Source organism: Scyliorhinus torazame, chromosome 30, assembly GCF_047496885.1.
Source record: "Scyliorhinus torazame isolate Kashiwa2021f chromosome 30, sScyTor2.1, whole genome shotgun sequence".
NCBI lineage: Eukaryota > Metazoa > Chordata > Chondrichthyes > Carcharhiniformes > Scyliorhinidae > Scyliorhinus > Scyliorhinus torazame.
This window is the reverse complement of record NC_092736.1, coordinates 1,826,414-1,839,822: the sequence shown is the minus strand read 5'-3', so window position 1 is coordinate 1,839,822 and position 13,409 is coordinate 1,826,414. Positions and strand designations below refer to the sequence as shown.

Sequence of the window (13,409 nt, the reverse complement as noted above, 5' to 3'; positions counted from 1 at the left end):
CATTTGTCTTCTTTATTCTATTATGGGACGTGGGCTTCGGTAGCGGGACAGCATCTGTTACTCTTGAACTGAGTGACTCGCTCGGCCATTCCAGAGGGCAGTTGAAGAGTCGGCCATATTGCTGTGGGTCTGGTGTCACATGACCGGGTAAGGGTGGCGGAATTCCTTCCCTAGACAACACTATTGAACCAGATGGAGTTTTTACAGCAATCAATGGTGAGACTAGCTTTATAATCCAGAATTTATTACTGGATTAATTGTCATGATGGGATTTGAACCCCTATCCCCGACCATTAGCCTCGGGCCTAGAGTGTTAAATCAATACTTCTCATCGGTCATCATTCAGAAGAAGGAGGACTCAGCTACAGAATTCAGGAAATGGGACTGTGAGGACCTTGAGCAGTTTGCCATAGGAATGAGGAGGTATTGGAGGCTTTGACAGCCTTAAAAATAGACAAATCCCCAGGCCCGGATGAATTGCACCCCAGGCTGCTGTGGGAGGCGAGCCGGGAAATTGCAGGGGCTCTGATGCAAGTTTTTAATTTCTCTCTGGCCACGGGGAAAGTGCCAGAAGGTAGTGGAGGACAGCTATTGTTGTTCCACTTTTCCAAGAAGTGTGATGGAGATAAACCAGGGGATTCCAGATCGGCGAGCCTCGTGTCAGTCGTAGGAAAACTATTGGAGAAAATTCTGAAGGAGAGAATTAATTTCCACTTGGAAAGGCATGGTTTGATTAGGGACAGTGGCTTTGACAAAGGAAGGTCATGCCTAATAAATTTGGTGGAATTATTTGATAAAGTAACCGAGTGTGTGGATGAAGGAAGCGCAGTTGATGTAGTTTATATGGATTTTAGCAAAGCCTTTGATGAGGTCCCACATGGGAGATTGACTGAGAAGGTTGAAATACATGGAATTCATGGAAACTTGTTCGAGATGGGTCCGAAACTGGCTTAGCAACAGAACACAAAGGGTGGTTGTAGTAGGCTGTTTGAGTAACTGGAGGCTGGTGCCCAGCAGCTTACCACACGGATCAGTGCTGGGCCCCTTATTGTTTGTTTTATATATATATATATATATATATATTATATATATATATATAAAAATGACCCAGACGAGAACGTGGGGGGGGGGATGATAAGTTTGCAGACGACACCAAGATTGGAAGGGTGGATAACAATGAAGTCATAGGTTACAGGAAGATATTGATGGGCTGGTCAGGTGGGCAGAGCAGTGGCAGGATGGTGTTTAACCCTGATACGTGTGAGGTATTGTAATTTGGAAGAAACAACAGGACAAGGGAATATGTAATGAACATGGCCCGTTTCTGTGCTGTAGTTTCTATCTATCTATTTTAACCCAAATAATTGAACCTAGATTGTATCAAAGTGATTGTGCCAATTTCTGTTTGCTTCCAGGCCAAGGAATATCTGACCTGTGCTTTACAAACTAGCCGACATGACCTAACTTTCATACTGCTCGGAAAACTTCACCTACTGGAGGGAAATACACAAAACGCAATTGAAACTTATAAGAGGGCAGTGGAGTGAGTATTGTACTCTATACACAGTCAAATAAAAGTGTAAGGAGTGGTGATGATTACATAAAGACCATTATCCACACTATCACTGACATTTATTGAGAGTATTTTAAGTAAAGAAGCAGCCAAAGCCAAAGTGGATACCGTAGAAACGAGGGAAAGGTCCTGTCAAGGAGTGAGTTCTGAGGAGGTTCTAAGGATTTGGAGAGAAGCAGCAAGGTGGAGACATTAGTGTAGACAATAGTGCCCTAAAGGGTGCTGACAGTGTGGGGGAAAAGTACACAGGGTGCTGGCAGTGTGGGGGAGCAGTACACGGGGTGCTGACAATGTGGGGAGCAGTACAAGGGGTGCTGACAGTGTGGGGAGCAGTACACAGGGTGCTGACAGTGTGGGGGAGCAATACACAGGGTGCTGACAGTGTGGGGGAGCAGTACACAGGGTGCTGACAGTGTGGGGAGCAGTACACAGGGTGCTGACAGTGTGGGGGAACAGTACACAGGGTGCTGACAGTGTGGGGGAGCTGTACACAGGGTGCTGACAGTGTGGGGGAGCAGTACACAGGGTGTTGACAGTGGGGAGCAGTACAGAAAGTGCTGACAGTGTGGGGAGCAGTATACCGGGTGCTGACAGTGTGGGGGAGCAGTACACCGGGTACTGACAGTGTGGGGGAGCAGTACACAGGGTGCTGACAGTGCGGGGAGCAGTACACAGGGTGCTGACAGTCTGGCGAGAAGTACACAGGGTGCTGACAGTGTGGGGAACAGTACACAGGGTGGTGACAGTGTGGGGGAGCAGGACACGGGGTGGTGACAGTGTGGGGGAGCAGGACACGGGGTGCTGACAGTGTGGGGAGCAGTACACAGGGTGCTGAAAGTGTGGGGAGCAGTACACCGGGTGCTGACAGTATGGGGGAGCAGTACACAGGGTGCTGACAGTGTGGGGAGCAGTACACTGGGTGCTGACAGTGTGGGAGCAGTACACAGGGTGCTGACAGTGTGGGGAGCAGTACACAGGGTACTGACAGTGTGGGGGAGCAGTACACTGGGTGCTGACAGTGTGGGTGTGCAGAACACAGGGTGCTGACAGTCTGGGGAGCAGTACACATGGGTGCTGACAGTGTGGGGAGCAGTACACAGGGTGCTGACAGTGTGGGGAGCAGTACACGGTGCTGACAGTCTGGGGAGCAGTACACGGGGTGCTGACAGTGTGGGGGAGCAGGACACAGGGTGCTGACAGTGTGGGGAGCAGTACACAGGGTGCTGACAGTGTGGGGAGCAGTACACCGGGTGCTGACAGTATGGGGGAGCAGTACACAGGGTGCTGACAGTGTGGGGAGCAGTACACAGGGTGCTGACAGTCTGGGGAGCAGTACACATGGGTGCTGACAGTGTGGGGAGCAGTACACAGGGTGCTGACAGTGGGGAGCAGTACAGAGGGTGCTGACAGTGTGGCGAGCAGTGCACAGGGTGCTGACAGTCTGGGGAGCAGTACACATGGGTGCTGACAGTGGGGGGAGCAGTACACGGGGTGCTGACAGTGGGGGAGCAGTACACAGGGTGCTGACAGTGGGGAGCAGTACAGAAAGTGCTGACAGTGTGGGGAGCAGTGCACAGGGTGCTGACAGTGTGGGGAGCAGTACACAGGGTACTGATAGTGTGGGGAGCAGTACACAGGGTGCTGACAGTGTGGGGAGCAGTACACAGGGTGCTGACAGTGTGGGGAGCAGTACACAGGGTACTGATAGTGTGGGGAGCAGTACACAGGGTGCTGACAGTGTGGGGAGCAGTACACAGGGTGCTGACAGTGTGGGGAGCAGTACACAGGGTGCTGACAGTGTGGGGAGCAGTACACAGGGTACTGACAGTGTGGGGAGCAGTACACAGGGTGCTGACAGTGAGGGGAGCAGTACACAGGGTGCTGACAGTGCGGGGAGCAGTACACAGGGTACTGACAGTGTGGGGAGCAGTACACAGGGTGCTGACAGTGTGGGCAGCAGTACACAGGGTGCTGACAGTGAGGGGAGCAGTACACAGGGTGCTGACAGTGCGGGGAGCAGTACACAGGGTGCTGATACTGTGGGGGAGCAGTACCCAGGGTGCTGACAGTGTGGGGAGCAGGACACAGGGTGCTGACAGTGTGGGGAGCAGTACACGGGGTGCTGACAGTGTGGGGAACAGTACACGGTGCTGACAGTGCGGGGAGCAGTACACAGGGTGGTGACAGTGTGGGGGAGCAGTACACAGGGTGCTGACAGTGTGGGGAGCAGCACACGGGGTGCTGACAGTGTGGGGAGCAGTACCCAGGGCGCTGACAGTGTGGAGGAGCAGTACACCGGGTGCTGACAGTATGGGGGAGCAGTACACGGGGTGCTGACAGTGTTGGGAGCAGTACACTGGGTGCTGACAGTGTGGGGAGCAGTACACTGGGTGCTGACAGTGTGGGGAGCAGTACACAGGGTACTGACAGTGCGGGGAGCAGTACACGGGGTGCTGACCGTGTGGGGAGCAGTACACAGGGTGCTGACAGTGTGGGGAGCAGTACACAGGGTGCTGACAGTGTGGGGAGCAGTACACAGGGTGCTGACAGTGTGGGAGCAGTACACAGGGTGCTGACAGTGCGGGGAGCAGTACACAGGGTACTGACAGTCTGGGGAGCAGTACACAGGGTGGTGATAGTGTGGGGGAGCGGTACACAGGGTGGTGACAGTGTGGGGGAGCAGGACACAGCGTCCTGACAGTGTGGGGAGCAGTACACGGGGTGCTGACAGTGTGGGAGCAGTACACACGGTGCTGACAGTGAGGAGCAGTACAGAGGGTGCTGACAGTGTGGGGAGCAGTACACAGGGTGCTGACAGTGTGGGGAGCAGTACACGGTGCTGACAGTGTGGGGAGCAGTACACATGGGTGCTGACAGTGTGGGAGCAGTACACACGGTGCTGACAGTGAGGAGCAGTACAGAGGGTGCTGACAGTGTGGGGAGCAGTACACAGGGTGCTGACAGTGTGGGGAGCAGTACACGGTGCTGACAGTGTGGGGAGCAGTACACAGGGTGCTGACAGTGCGGGGAGCAGTACACAGGGTGCTGACTGTTTGGGGAGCAGTACACGGGGTGCTGACAGTGTGGGGAGCAGTACACAGGGTGCTGACAGTGTGGGGAGCAGTACACAGGGTGCTGACAGTGCGGGGAGCAGTACACAGGGTGCGGACAGTTCGGGGAGCAGTACACAGGGTGCTGACTGTTTGGGGAGCAGTACACGGGGTGCTGACAGTGTGGGGAGCAGTACACGGGGTGCTGACAGTGCGGGGAACAGTACACGGTGCTGACAGTGTGGGGAGCAGTACACAGGGTGGTGATAGTGTGGGGGAGCAGTACACAGGGTGCTGACAGTGTGGGGAGCAGTACACGGGGTGCTGACAGTATGGGGAGCAGTACACAGGGTGCTGACAGTGTGGGGAGCAGTACACGGGGTGCTGACAGTGTGGGGAACAGTACACGGTGCTGACAGTGCGGGGAGCAGTACACAGGGTGGTGACAGTGTGGGGGAGCAGTACACAGGGTGCTGACAGTGTGGGGAGCAGTACACTGGGTGCTGACAGTGTGGGGAGCAGAACACAGGGTGCTGACAGTGCGGGGAGCAGTACACAGGGTGCTGACAGTGCGGGGAGCAGTACAGAGGGTACTGACAGTGTGGGGAGCAGTACACAGGGTGCTGACAGTGCGGGGAGCAGTACACAGGGTGCTGACACTGTGGGGGAGCAGTACCCAGGGTGCTGACAGTGTGGGGAGCAGTACACAGGGTGCTGACAGTGTGGGGAGCAGTACACGGGGTGCTGACAGTGTGGGGAACAGTACACAGGGTGGTGACAGTGTGGGGGAGCAGGACACGGGGTGCTGACAGTGTGGCGAGCAGTGCACAGGGTACTGACAGTCTGGGGACCAGTACACAGGGTGGTGACAGTGTGGGGGAGCAGTACACAGGGTGGTGACAGTGTGGTGGAGCAGTACACAGGGTGCTGACAGTCTGGGGAGCAGTATACATGGGTGCTGACAGTGTGGGGAGCAGTACACAGGGTGCTGACAGTGGGGAGCAGTACAGAGGGTGCTGACAGTGTGGGGAGCAGTACACAGGGTGCTGACAGTGTGGGGAGCAGTACACAGGGTGCTGACAGTGTGGGGAGCAGTACACAGGGTGCTGACAGTGTGGGGAGCAGTACACAGGGTGCTGACAGTGCGGGGAGCAGTACACAGGGTGCTGACAGTCTGGGGAGCAGTACACAGGGTGCTGACTGCGGGGAGCAGTACACAGGGTGCTGACAGTGCGGGGAGCAGTACACAGGGTGCTGACAGTGGGGAGCAGTACCCAGGGTGCTGACAGTGGGGAGCAGTACACAGGGTGCTGACTGTTTGGGGAGCAGTACACGGGGTGCTGACAGTGTGGGGAGCAGTACACGGGGTGCTGACAGTGTGGGGAGCAGTACGCAGGATGCTGACAGTGTGGGGAGCAGTACCCAGGGCGCTGACAGTGTGGAGGAGCAGTACACCGGGTGCTGACAGTGTGGGGAGCAGTACACTGGGTGCTGACAGTGTGGCGAGCAGTACACTGGGTGCTGACAGTGTGGGGAGCAGTACACAGGGTGCTGACAGTGTGGGAAGCAGTACACAGGGTGCTGACAGTGTGGCGAGCAGTACACGGTGCTGACAGTGCGGGGAGCAGTACACAGGGTGGTGACAGTGTGGGGGAGCAGTACACAGGGTGCTGACAGTGTGGGGAACAGTACACGGGGTGCTGACAGTGTGGGGAGCAGTACACAGGGTGCTGACAGTGTGGGGAGCAGTACGCAGGATGCTGACAGTGTGGGGAGCAGTACCCAGGGCGCTGACAGTGTGGAGGAGCAGTACACCGGGTGCTGACAGTGTGGGGAGCAGTACACTGGGTGCTGACAGTGTGGCGAGCAGTACACTGGGTGCTGACAGTGTGGGGAGCAGTACACAGGGTGCTGACAGTGTGGGGGAGCAGTACACAGGGTGCTGACAGTGTGGGGAGCAGTACACAGGGTGCTGACAGTGTGGGAAGCAGTACACAGGGTGCTGACAGTGTGGTGAGCAGTGCACAGGGTGCTGACAGTCTGGGGAGCAGTACACATGGGTGCTGACTGTGTGGGGAGCAGTACACAGGGTGCTGACAGTGGGGAGCAGTACAGAGGGTGCTGACAGTGTGGGGAGCAGTACACAGGGTGCTGACAGTGTGGGGAGCAGTACACAGGGTGCTGACAGTGTGGGGAGCAGTACACAGGGTGCTGACAGTGTGGGGAGCAGTACACAGGGTGCTGACAGTGTGGGGAGCAGTACACAGGGTGCTGATAGTGTGGGGAGCAGTACACAGGGTGCTGACAGTGTAGGGAGCAGTACACATGGTGCTGACAGTGTGGGGAGCAGTACACAGGGTGTTGACAGTGCGGGAAGCAGTACACAGGGTGCTGACAGAGCGGTGAGCAGTACACGGTGCTGACAGTGCGGGGAGCAATACACAGGGTGCTGACAGTGTGGGGAGCAGTACACAGGGTGCTGACAGTGTGGCGGAGCAGGACACAGGGTGCTGACAGTGTGGGGAGCAGTACACGGGGTGCTGACAGTGTGAGGGAGCAGTACACAGGGTGCTGACAGTGTGGCGGAGCAGTACACGGGGTGCTGACAGTGTGGGGAGCAGTACACCGGGTGCTGACAGTGTGGGGAGCAGTACACAGGGGGCTGAGAGTGTGGAGCAGTACACAGGGTGCTGACAGTGTGGGGAACAGTGCACAGGGTACTGATAGTGTGGGGAGCAGTACACAGGGTGCTGACAGTGTGGGGAGCAGTACACAGGGTGCTGAGAGTGCGGGGAGCAGAACACTGGGTGCTGACAGTGCGGGGAGCAGTACACTGGGTGCTGACAGTGTGGGGGAGCAGTACACAGGGTTGTGACAGTGTGGGGAGCAGTACACAGGGTGCTGACAGTTTGCGGAACAGTACACGGTGCTGACAGTGCGGGGAGCAGTACACAGGGTGCTGACAGTGTGGGGGAGCAGGACACAGGGTGCTGACAGTGTGGGGAACAGTACACAGGGTGCTGACAGTGCGGGGAGCAGTACACTGGGTGCTGACAGTGTGGGGGAGCAGGACCCAGGGTGCTGACAGTGTGGGGAGCAGTACAGAGGGTGCTGACAGTGGGGAGCAGTACAGAGGGTGCTGACAGTGGGGAGCAGTACAGAGGGTGCTGACAGTGTGGGGAGCAGTACACAGGGTGCTGACAGTGTGGGGAGCAGTACACAGGGTACTGATAGTGTGGGGAGCAGTACACGGTGCTGACAGTGGGGGAGCAGTACAGAAAGTGCTGACAGTGTGGGGAGCAGTACACAGGGTGCTGACAGTGGGGAGCAGTACACAGGGTGGTGACAGTTTGGGAAACAGTACACGGTGCTGACAGTGCGGGGAGCAGTACACAGGGTGGTGACAGTGTGGGGGAGCAGGACACAGGGTGCTGACAATTTGGGGAACAGTACACGGTGCTGACAGTGCGGGGAGCAGTACACAGGGTGGTGACAGTGTGGGGGAGCAGGACACAGGGTGCTGACAGTGTGGGGAACAGTACACGGTGCTGACAGTGTGGGGAGCAGTACACAGGGTGCTGACAGTGCGGGGAGCAGTACACTGGGTGCTGACAGTGTGGGGGAGCAGGACCCAGGGTGCTGACAGTGTGGGGAGCAGGACCCAGGGTGCTGACAGTGGGGAGCAGTACAGAGGGTGCTGACAGTGGGGAGCAGTACAGAGGGTGCTGACAGTGTGGGGAGCAGTACACAGGGTACTGATAGTGTGGGGAGCAGTACACAGGGTGCTGACAGTGTGGGGAGCAGTACACAGGGTACTGATAGTGTGGGGAGCAGTACACGGTGCTGACAGTGGGGGAGCAGTACACAGGGTGCTGACAGTGGGGAGCAGTACAGAAAGTGCTGACAGTGTGGGGAGCAGTACACAGGGTGCTGACAGTGTGGGGAGCAGTACACAGGGTGCTGACAGTGTGGGGAGCAGTACACAGGGTACTGATAGTGTGGGGAGCTGTACGCAGGGTGCTGACAGTGTGGGCAGCAGTACACAGGGTACTGACAGTGTGGGGGAGCAGTACACAGGGTGCTGACAGTGCGAGGTGCAGTACACATGGTGCTGACAGTCTGTGGAGCAGTACACAGGGTGCTGACAGTGTGGGGAGCAGTACACAGGGTACTGACAGTGTGGGAGAGCAGTACACACGGTGTTGACAGTGTGGGGGAGCAGGACACAGGGTGCTGACAGTGCGGGGAGCAGTACACAGGGTGCTGACAGTGCGGGGAGCAGTACACAGGGTGCTGACACTGGGGGAGCAGTACCCAGGGTGCTGACAGTGTGGGGAGCAGTACACGGGGTGCTGACAGTGTGGGGGAGCAGTACACAGGGTGCTGACAGTGCGGGGAGCAGTACACAGGGTGCTGACAGTGTGGGGAGCAGTACACGGGGTGCTGACAGTGTGGGGGAGCAGTACACAGGGTGCTGACAGTGTGGGGAGCAGTACACAGGGTGCTGACAGTGTGGGGAGCAGTACACAGGGTGCTGACAGTGTGGGGAGCAGTACACCGGGTGCTGACAGTGTGGGGAGCAGTACACGGGGTGCTGACAGTGCGGGGAGCAGTACACGGGGTGCTGACAGTGTGGGGAGCAGTACACAGGGTGCTGACAGTGTGGGGAGCAGTACACAGGGTGCTGACAGTGCGGGGAGCAGTACACAGGGTGCTGACACTGGGGGAGCAGTACCCAGGGTGCTGACAGTGTGGGGAGCAGTACACGGGGTGCTGACAGTGTGGGGGAGCAGTACACAGGGTGCTGACAGTGTGGGGAGCAGTACACAGGGTGCTGACAGTGTGGGGAGCAGTACACGGGGTGCTGACAGTGCGGGGAGCAGTACACAGGGTGCTGACAGTGTGGGGAACAGTACACGGTGCTGATAGTGTGGAGAGCAGTACACAGGGTGCTGACAGTGTGGGGAGCAGTACACAGGGTGCTGACAGTGTGGGGAGCAGTACACAGGGTGCTGACAGTGTGGGGAGCAGTACACTGGGTACTGACAGTGCGGGGAGCAGTACACAGGGTGCTGACAGTGTGGGGAGCAGTACACGGGGTGCTGACAGTGTGGGGAGCAGTACACAGGGTGCTGACAGTGTGGCGAGCAGTGCACAGGGTGCTGACAGTCTGGGGAGCAGTACACAGGGTGCTGACAGTGGGGAGCAGTACAGAGGGTGCTGACAGTGTGGGGAGCAGTACACAGAGTGCTGACAGTGTGGGGAGCAGTACACAGGGTGCTGACAGTGTGGGGAGCAGTACACAGAGTGCTGACAGTGTGGGGAGCAGTACACAGGGTGCTGACAGTGTGGGGAGCAGTACAGAGGGTGCTGACAGTGTGGGGAGCAGTACACAGAGTGCTGACAGTGTGGGGAGCAGTACACAGGGTACTGATAGTGTGGGGAGCAGTACACAGGGTACTGATAGTGTGGGGAGCAGTACAGAGGGTGCTGACAGTGGGGAGCAGTACAGAGGGTGCTGACAGTGTGGGGAGCAGTACACAGAGTGCTGACAGTGTGGGGAGCAGTACACAGGGTACTGATAGTGTGGGGAGCAGTACACAGGGTACTGATAGTGTGGGGAGCAGTACACAGGGTGCTGACAGTGTGGGGAGCAGTACACAGGGTACTGACAGTGTGGGGGAGCAGTACACAGGGTGCTGACATTGCGGGGAGCAGTACACAGGGTGCTGACAGTCTGTGGAGCAGTACACAGGGTGCTGACAGTGTGGGGGAGCAGGACACAGGGTGCTGACCGTGCGGGGAGCAGTACACAGGGTGCTGATAGTGCGGGGAGCAGTACACAGGGTGCTGACACTGGGGGAGCAGTACACGGGGTGCTGACAGTGCGGGGAGCAGTACACAGGGTGCTGACAGTGTGGGGAACAGTACACGGTGCTGACAGTGCGGGGAGCAGTACACAGGGTGGTGACAGTGTGGGGGAGCAGTACACAGGGTGCTGACAGTGTGGGGAGCAGTACACAGGGTGCTGACAGTGTGGGGAGCAGTACACGGGGTGCTGACAGTGTGGGGCGCAGTACCCAGGGCGCTGACAGTCTGTGGAGCAGTACACAGGGTGCTGACAGTGCGGGGAGCAGTACCCAGGGTGCTGACAGTGTGGGGAGCAGTACACGGGGTGCTGACAGTGCGGGGAGCAGTACACAGGGTGCTGACAGTGTGGGGAACAGTACACGGTGCTGACAGTGCGGGGAGCAGTACACAGGGTGGTGACAGTGTGGGGGAGCAGTACACAGGGTGCTGACAGTGCGGGGAGCAGTACACGGGGTGCTGACAGTGCGGGGAGCAGTAAACAGGGTGCTGACAGTGTGGGGAACAGTACACGGTGCTGACAGTGCGGGGAGCAGTACACAGGGTGCTGACAGTGTGTGGAGCAGTACACTGGGTGCTGACAGTGTGGGGAGCAGTACCCAGGGCGCTGACAGTCTGTGGAGCAGTACACAGGGTGCTGACAGTGTGGGGAGCAGTACACAGGGTGCTGACAGTGTGGGGAGCAGTACGCAGGATGCTGACAGTGTGGGAAGCAGTACCCAGGGCGCTGACAGTGTGGAGGAGCAGTACACCGGGTGCTGACAGTATGGGGGAGCAGTACACAGGGTGCTGACAGTGTGGGGAGCAGTACACAGAGGAAATTGGAAAAGTCAATCATTTATATTTTACGGAAAGAGAGAAACAGTACAGAGAGAAATTATTTATCTCAACGCATCACTTTGGAGAAAGTTTAAAATCACCAAAGGATTGAAAAAGCGACCTGAGCATTTGTTTGTTTCTTGTAGGTTTTCTCCTGAAAATGCAGAGCTTCTGACTACACTGGGGTTACTGTATTTGCAGGTAATGTTACAACTTGAGTCACAAACGGGGCCCTGTACAGAACCGGGATGTATAGTAATGGGATGGGAAGATGGTTCAAACTTTTTTTCCTGTAAAAAGCCGGTCTTTGTGTGTGCACGTGTGACGTGGTCTTCCTTTTAATTCTTTCATGGGATATGGTACCCGTCGCTGGCTAGCCCTTATTTATTGCCCTTGCCTAATTGCCACCTTCTTGAATTGCTGCAATCCCTATGGTGTAGGTACACCCACGATGCAAATAGGAAGGAAGTTCCACAATATTGACCAAGCAACAGTGAGGGAATGGTGATCTTGTTCCAACTCAGGGTGGTGCATGGTTTGGAGGGGGACTTGCAAGTGGTTGTGTTCCCATGTTACCCTTGTCCTAGGTGGTCGAAATCACAGGTTTGGAAGGCGCTATCGAAGAGGCCTTGACGAGTTACTGCAGTGCATCTTGTAGATGGTACACACGGCTGCCTCTGTGCGTTGGTGGTGGAGGGTTTCTCATTTTTAGGTATGTCTGGTGCTGCTCCTGACATGTCCTCCTGCCCTCTTCATTGAGCCAGGATTGATTTCCTGGCCTGGTGGTTATGGTAGAGTGGGGGATATGCCAGGCTAAGAGGTTACAGATTGTGACTGATGCCCACCGCACCTCATGGATGCCTAGTTTTGAGTTACTAGCTCTGTTTGAAATCTATTCCATTTAGCACGGTGGTAGTGCCACACAACAGTATGGAGGATATCCTCAATGTGAAGACCGATACTGTCATGGACACAGATGCATCTGGTAGATTAGTGAGGATGAGGTCAAGTAGGTTTCCCCCTCTTGTTTCCCTCACCACTTGCTACAGTTCCAATCTTATCAGTTATGTCCTTTTTGGACTTGGCCAGTAGTGGTGTTACTGAACCACTCTTGGTGATGGACATTGAAGTTACCATTCAGCCCCCTCCATGGACGTGTACTGACTTATCAGCTGAGGGGGAATGGTAGGTGGTAACTAGAAGGAGGTTTCCATGCCACGTTTGACCTGAAAACATTAAAAAGATTTTTTTTTTAGAGTATCCAATTCATACAGCAAAACTGGCGCCGCACATGGACCCATTCAGCGACCATCGAGGGGCTGGCACCGGCTCCAAGTGGAACACCGTCTATTCCAATGAGAAAAGGTGCCGGATTTGGCAGGTCCGTGATTGACACTCGGGAGGCTGACAAGCTGCAGCCGCACACACACATTACACTCCCCACACACACTCATCCCAGCCGCACACACACATTACACTCCCCACACACAAGGTGGCACTGGTTGTGCTGGAGCGCGCCCTACAGCCGATGGGTCGCCTGGGGCCAGAGGGCACCAAGGGGGGTGGCATGGGGGAACACCTATATGACCCATGGCCCTAAATTCATAGTGGGCTGGCAGCGGCGTGCGCAGGTGCATGGCTGCCTTGAAGGCCGCGGTAATGGTGTTCTGTGCCCATCCACCCTGAACCTAATGCCCACCTCCTGGCCACCCCCGCTACAGATCCCGGCCATGGCAGAAGCCCCCCCCCGGCCAGCGGCACAGCTGTCAGCAGACTATGGTGATGTTGGTCGCTTTCCGTACCCCCTCTCTCTCCCTCAGCAGCCATGGCGCTCGTCATGATTTCTAAAAGCACAAGTGAACTTCGCCATCGGGAATTCGGAGGCCCTGGAGCATACCGGGTCAGGCACACTAATGATTTGCAAACAGTATGTACTGCACAAGCGGAGTAGAACGCATTGAACTCGCTATTGAGTGCACACTGTGTGCGTCCTCTCCCAGTGTGTTTACACTGAGCACATTATGTGTGTCCTCGTCCAGTGTGTTTACACAGAGCACACTGTGCGTAACTCCGCACTGTGGATGTGAAAGATGATTTTA

At 56.5% G+C, this 13,409-nt stretch overlaps 1 protein-coding gene across 13 annotated transcripts in view; it reads left to right on the top strand.

Annotated features, from left to right (window-relative positions):
- Window positions 1–13,409, top strand: part of bbs4 (Bardet-Biedl syndrome 4) — a 70,410-nt gene that overhangs the window by 40,107 nt on the left and 16,894 nt on the right. For all 13 annotated transcript variants that reach the window (XM_072492665.1, XM_072492669.1, XM_072492663.1 and 10 more), the window contains 2 exons: window positions 1,416–1,543; window positions 11,457–11,511. In XM_072492665.1, the coding sequence (XP_072348766.1) occupies window positions 1,416–1,543; window positions 11,457–11,511 (183 nt within the window). The remainder of the gene's footprint in view (window positions 1–1,415; window positions 1,544–11,456; window positions 11,512–13,409) is intronic.